This window comes from Symsagittifera roscoffensis, chromosome 5 (genome assembly GCF_963678635.1).
Source record: "Symsagittifera roscoffensis chromosome 5, txSymRosc1.1, whole genome shotgun sequence".
Classification (NCBI taxonomy): domain Eukaryota; kingdom Metazoa; phylum Xenacoelomorpha; order Acoela; family Convolutidae; genus Symsagittifera; species Symsagittifera roscoffensis.
This window is the reverse complement of record NC_087066.1, coordinates 5,928,078-5,935,020: the sequence shown is the minus strand read 5'-3', so window position 1 is coordinate 5,935,020 and position 6,943 is coordinate 5,928,078. Positions and strand designations below refer to the sequence as shown.

Genomic DNA, 6,943 nt, shown 5'->3' with positions numbered 1-6,943 from the left:
AGTCTTTAAAGTGATCGATTAGATTAATCGCTCTCAAAAGGTGTAATAAATAAGAAATCTTGTATCTATTGAACCGAATTAAAGGTATCGACTAAAGTGTATAAAGATGCGCAGCCACATCAACCAATCAAATTCAAACGAAGAAGTAGACTGCTCGATCCCCATTGGTTGATTGCCACAGGTAATTTGATGATGCTATTATCTCTTTTCCTGTTCATCAATTGACATTTCCTAGCTTCCTGAAAAGGCGCTAACAATTGTTTCCTGAAAAGTCCAATTTTTTGCAAACTTCTGGAAAAATCTCAAAATTTCTTGAAAATATATCAGATTTTGAAATAACCCAAATATCGGTTCATAATTAACAAATTGATTTAAGAAAACTCCATCAATTTGTAAAATTGAGAAAAAAACAGTTGCTTTAAAATGTTAAGCAGTCAGCTTAACTTGACAAACTCGTTGCAGCAAACTCTGCAACGAACCCACTTCGGCATAAACGAGCTTCTAGGCTTAGACAATTCGGCTACTCAGAACCTCCTAGTCCAACAACAGCAACGAGTAGCCCACCAATTGGGCTCCGTGAACAACTACACCCAGTCGTGCCATCAACCGACGAGCCAATCTGCCGAACAGCAGCTGTTCGACTCGTTCAACTCGCAGACGTTCGCCAACTCGGGCGGGTACCTCTCGGCAGCCAATAGGATTCCCCAGAATGCTTCGCAGTACTTCTCGGGTGGGTTGTATGGAAAAGCAACCCCGTTCCAGATCTTCTCATCAGGCGCTGCACACCAACCATGTAAGTTGAACAATAGATTGCTTCAAGTTTTTTGAACAAAATCGGTTTATGAAGAACACAATTTTTTGGTCGCTCAATTTAAATCCTTTCAAATCATGAATCTCATTTAGTGAAATTAGTTAGTCGAAGTAAGATCATATAAGCAATTCCACGCAGGAACGCAGATTTTTGCTTCCTCATTTGAAAGTTTTTAGTTTTTCTTGCATTTTGTAGCGATTTTAGTTTCTCATGTAGTGAGTGAGTGTATATAAAATTAAGTTTCAAAATCTTGAACTGAAACTTATTTTTGCATTTTTTATTTCAGTTCCATCTCTCTCCAGCAGTCTTTCCGACTCCCCCACCCACCCTATTAATCTGTTCGCCCCACCCACTCTACCGCCCCTCCCCCCTCACAACAACAACCCTACCAGTCTCAATTCAGCCACAGCCCCCCTCAACAACTCATCAACCCCCTCATCTTCCAACAACGGAAACGTAAACATCAACAATATTCAGACTAGCAATGCCCAAAACCAGCTCACTAGTTTAGCCCAGGTCAACAAAGACGCCCTTCAGCACGTGATATCTTCATCCAATGCAGCAGCAGCCGCGGGCGGAATGACCTTTGAGTCTCTAGTGATGGGGGGAGGGGTGAACTCAAATGGGGGTGGATGTTACCCCAGTGCGAGTTCCCTCCTGGCTGGTAGTATGATGGGGGGTCAGGGAATGAATGGAGGGGGACCCCTGTCTCTGCTGGGCAAGAAGAAAAAGAAGCGAAGGCGACACAGGTAAAAAAAATACTTCATTCAAAAGCCAAAAAAAGACATGAAAAGTGTAAATATTGTATATAATGATGTAGTGTTAATGCTTAAATTTAAATTTAAAGAAAATTTTCTACAACTCAAGTGAAAAAATGTTCACTTCATTATTCCTCGTTTTATTTTTCTCGTGTTTTTTTCCTTGAAAATAAAAAAAATCAAGTGACTTCAAAACATTATATGGGTGAAAGAGTTTGAAAACAACATACTGATAAAAATACGAGATGATATGGCCACAACAGCAAAAATTGATTTTTTCATGATTTTCTATCATTTAAACTTTTTCTACTTCTTGATTGTTTTAAGTCCCCACTAGATACGCAGCTAACTGGCCTTTTTGACGTTTCTCCTAGATAGGTTTTTGTATTGATATGAGTTGTGTAAATAATAATCGAGTCTGTTCCTTTCTTGGAAACGAATAAATTATTTTTATTGTTTTAAGATTTATTTATTTTTTCAACATATCATGTTATGTTAATAAACTGTTTATCAAGTAGGGACCAATTTGTTTATAATTTACATTATGAGTGTTTATCTTTCTTATGTTGTAGGACCATCTTCACTTCGTACCAGATAGAGGAGCTGGAAAAAGCATTCGGAGATGCACACTACCCGGATGTGTATGCCAGAGAGATGCTCTCCCTCAAGACAGACCTCCCGGAGGACAGAATACAGGTAAACAATACACACTACCCTGCTCCAAACTCATACTTGGTCAGAAATATAAACAATAGAAAAAACTTACACTATTAAAGTAACTCGTTGTTTTGATATACAGCATTCAAACAATTTATCCACATTATATTATAACACACCCCCACAATACTTATTATCAATTAAAAAACTGATTGAAAACAAAGTAAAAAACTTGCAGTTACTTATTATCAATTAAAAAACAGATTGAAAACAAAGTAGAAAATGTTTTCAGATGCAATGCTGAAAAACGTCGTACTAGTTTGGCTATAGGAGCAATCGTTTTTTTGCAGTCTTCTCAACTGTTTAAAAATCTTTTGAAAATAACAATATAGTTTTTTTCAATTTGTTCTCTCGACGACAAACCTTTGAACGAAAAAAAATATTCGAAACAAAATGCGATCGAAGAATTTTGTGCCATAGCTGTTTTACAAAAAATGATTTTTTTTTGGTTTGCGTTTTTTCAAAAAATACTTCAGTTTTAATTGATACTGATAAAAAAACTTCAAGTAAAAAAATTCCGATTTGAATTAAGGACACCTCACTTAAAACCTAATTTTTTCTTATTAATTTCATTTCTTTGTCAATTAAGGTTTTGTTAGACCACAGTATCATTCAATTAGTAGCCCATATCAGCTATTATAAATTCGATTACATTGATTGTTGACAAAAATGTCGAAGTCATTAATTGTCAATTGGTAACCAATTTTCTTGGTTCAACATTTTTTGCCTTCTTTTTTGTTTTTCTCTAATTAAACCAGGTGTAAGTGTTACCACTTCAAATTTGAATGATTGGCTTGTTTTTCTTTTATTTATTTAATAAATAATTTTCCCAATATGCGTTTAATAAATTAGCGGAAAACAAGCACAAAATTGTGTGTATTTCCTATCGAGTAAACAGGCAATTCGCTTATCTAGGTTCCGTTAATTTCAAGAGCTTTTTCTCACTTTTTACGTTATTTTCCTTCTTTTTTTTTGTTCATTTTAGCTCATAATTGTTTCACGTTTTAATTCCAAATGAACAGATCTTTTTCAAGTATGAAATTCAAATCAGCTAACGATCACTTAGCAGACAATTGAATAGCACTTCTGAAAATGCGTGAAGACTAATTAAGCTGAATAGCAATTAAGCTCACAAGTGATGCTATTATTCATTTTTTTCTCAACTGTGAAAAACGACTAATTAGAAACCAATAAATACCTGTAATAGATATGTTACTTGAGTTATCATATAACGATTTCCTCAAAAATGACAAACAGACAAAAAAATCAAACAAATTGAAGAAAAAAAGAAATAAAAGCCTCTTTTCTTACAAGGAGGAAAAGCAACCACTCGAAAGAATACCAAAGCAGAGAAATCACAAAAAGAAAGAAGAAACAATCAGCTAAAAAAGGACTTTAGAGTCAAACTGTTTCGAAGTTAAAATTTTTTTGGTCAAAATTGACTTAATCAAAAGGTTTGGCGATTTGATGAAGAATAATTTTATATATATTTTGACTGATACTCTTGGGTTTGAGTGAAATAATTGCTTATGAATAATGTGCTTATTCAAGTAATTCATCGCTTAAAAATTAATTGACTGATTTTTGCTTCTAGGTGTGGTTCCAAAACCGACGAGCCAAATGGCGAAAGAAGGAAAAGACATGGGGGCGTGCCAGCATCATGGCCGAGTATGGCCTCTATGGCGCCATGGTCCGACACTCCCTGCCCCTCCCAGAGGCCATACTGGACAGTGCCGGGAAACTGGACCAAGAAGACGTCAAGAACTCCGTCGCCCCGTGGCTCCTCGGAATGCACCGGAAAAGTCTGGAAGCACAGGAAGCTCTGAAAACCGAAGACGATAACGAAGATGTCGACGACGAGGACTCGGAAAACGAGTCAACGAAAAGCTCACCCGACGAAGAAATTGAGAAGTTGCACGACAAATTGAAACTAGCCAATCAGAATCAAGCACGAGCTATGACTGCTCAGATTTAAAAAAAAAATAAATAAAACTGTACAGAAAGAAAAGTTGATCATTTTTATCAGTTTATAAGTTTGACAAAACTGTTATTACAAAATTTTATAAATTTGATCCCCAAAGAATTATTTTTATTCAACTTCGATTTGATCCTTTCAGTAAATTTTCTCAAAATGTGTTCTTAAGTTTAAAAAAAAATTTGAAAGCTAACATTTTTGAAGTTATCAAGCACCGCGGAGTTCTCAAAGAAACCATATTTTGCAAAGCTTTCTGCGCCGCTAGCAGTTTGTTGAGTACTTTAGTAAGCTTTGGTCAAAAAAATGCGTTTTTGCGGCTCGCAGTCTCACCTGAAGATTTGTTTATAATCAATGACGGCGGACGCACCTTTAGAAATGTTCTAGGCGTTATTAACCTGCAATTAATGTCAAACAATAAAACCAAAGGAACACTTTTGGGGGTTGGCAGTTACCCTCACTCCATTCTCCATCGGCAGGTTACTAATGAAACTTCAATTATCAAAACAACTAAAAAAGATTCTAAATTTTTCCACACAGACGTCTTGTTATGCAAATCCGTCAACCTTGTTTTGAAGTGAAAACATACGACAAAAAGGTGCAACTTTTCTAATAGCAAAATTTTAAGTGCTTAAAGAAATCATTTTTCATAAAAACTGGCGTGAGCTGCTCAAACTTGAAAAAAACGAATAGGGGAAATCTGAAACACTTTCAAAAAGACCTTATGCGATACCAACACTTGGCAAAAAAAAATAAATTCTCCCAATCCGCGAATGTTAAAAAGAGTGACGCGTGAAAAAATTGCACTCTGTTTTTGCCGATCGATCAAATTTCAAAAACAGTCATTTCTGGACAAGATTTCAATAGAGAAGACTTGCTAAAAGAAATTTTCAGAGGCTACTGTGTATTTTGAAGATTAATACAACAAAATCCCAATGAATGAACAATTACAAAAATTCATAGTAAAATATAAATTTGCTTCTGCAGAGTTATACTTTTTCTTAGGAATTATGTTTAAATATAATATACTCCAGCACCATTTGATGCGACGGTAAAAATGGTTTTGTTTTAAAATCAAGTTCGAAATGTTATTTTCTGATTGTTCGCTAACGAACATGGGCTCTTCAATTTTTCCTTTTTTCTCGATTCAATTAATGAGTGTTTGTTTTTTAAAAAAGGTAAAATTTGGTAACCAAATATGTTAAGGTTATCAAAAATAATCAACTATCAATTTTTGTATTAATCGGAGTATGTGCTCAAAATTTTAATCGCGCAGATGCGTGGGTGCAAAACAACTAGAAACTGAATACTATCTGAGAAATTTGAAAGAACCTGGACATGTTATAAAAATTGTTGGTTTTTTAGTCCAGGAGCAAAAATAACTAAGGATTTAAGTTTTTTTAATCAACAAATTAAATCACACTGTCAAAGACCAGCCTCATTAGAAAACTCGTCAACTAATTCAAAGTATTGAATTTAAAAAACGGAAAAAAAACTAATTGTTTGTGGCCTAATTTTTTTCGACACACAAACAACAATTTTACTTTTGAAATTTTGAAAAAAGGATAATGCTGTCTTCGCACTTTTAGAAATATTTTTGCTTAAGCCTAGAGGTCACTTTGCAACTAAAAAGATGACAAAATTAATTCTCTCATTTTTTAACTTTTTCACTACTGTTAGTATTATTAATCTATTTATTTAGTGTTAAAATTTTTCATTCCCACTCAGATCAAAAGTTTTGTAGCCCTGATCCTTTGAAACAGCTAAAAAAAGAAACAGTGGCTAATTTATTTCAAACCTCATCTGACAAAATCTGAATTTTGCGCAATTCATGTCGATCGAACTTCGCATTTTTATTTCATGCCACAAAAACTAATTAATGACACAAAAAAATTATATTATTGAGCAAATAAAAAATTTTTGTGTATCACAACTAAATAAATAGCTTACATTTGCAATAATTTCGATCAAATGTTTTAAACAAGTGTGGTATTTCTTACTACATATCAAATCAAAACACCTTTTTTTTCTTTATTTTTGTTTTCCACTCAAAACCGAGTTTTATTCTAATTTTGAGCAGGTAAAACGATCAAGAAACGTTGGTTATATAAAAGTAAGGCTCAGATAACTTGATTTTAACAAACAAATATAATTGAAAATTTCATGTATTGCTCCCGTGGCAATTAAAAATGGCTAAAAATTAAAAAAATTATGGTGTAAAAATTTTATAAAAATTTATAACTTTTTTTATTCATGTCTTTCACTTTTCGAATTTTTTCATTCAAATTTTTTGTATGTCAATTTTTTTGGGAGATATATATTGTCGATAATGTCTAAATAACTAACTTATACCCGTTTGTGTAGTTCTTTTGTTATAAATACCCGGTTGCATAATAAACATCTTAGTATGCATTAGGCCAACCTAAGCAAATAAATCTCATCTTGTTTTGTGTGAGCTAATCTGCTTACGCATTTTCTTTGGAACTGAAGATTCAAAAAACTACCTCATTTAATAGAAAAATGTTTGTGATTATTAAATTAAGCAAAAATTCAGGTTTTACTTGTTTGGACTGTCTGTTGTAGGAAAGTTATGATTTACTTACGTAGTAAATGCCTAATTTTTTTTAAATTTTTGAAATACCAAGTAATGTCTTTTTAGGACCTAAAGAAAAATCATCTGCGGAA

At 33.6% G+C, this 6,943-nt stretch overlaps 1 protein-coding gene across 1 annotated transcript; it reads left to right on the top strand.

The window, feature by feature from the left end:
* The first annotated feature begins 232 nt into the window (after positions 1-232).
* Positions 233-4,361, top strand: LOC134846086 (homeobox protein unc-4-like). The gene is made up of 4 exons (XM_063863291.1): positions 233-793; positions 1,098-1,560; positions 2,142-2,265; positions 3,881-4,361. Exons 1-4 carry the CDS (start codon positions 424-426, stop codon positions 4,259-4,261), a joined length of 1,338 nt encoding a protein of 445 aa, XP_063719361.1. The 5' UTR covers positions 233-423; the 3' UTR covers positions 4,262-4,361.
* The last annotated feature ends 2,582 nt before the right edge of the window (positions 4,362-6,943 follow it).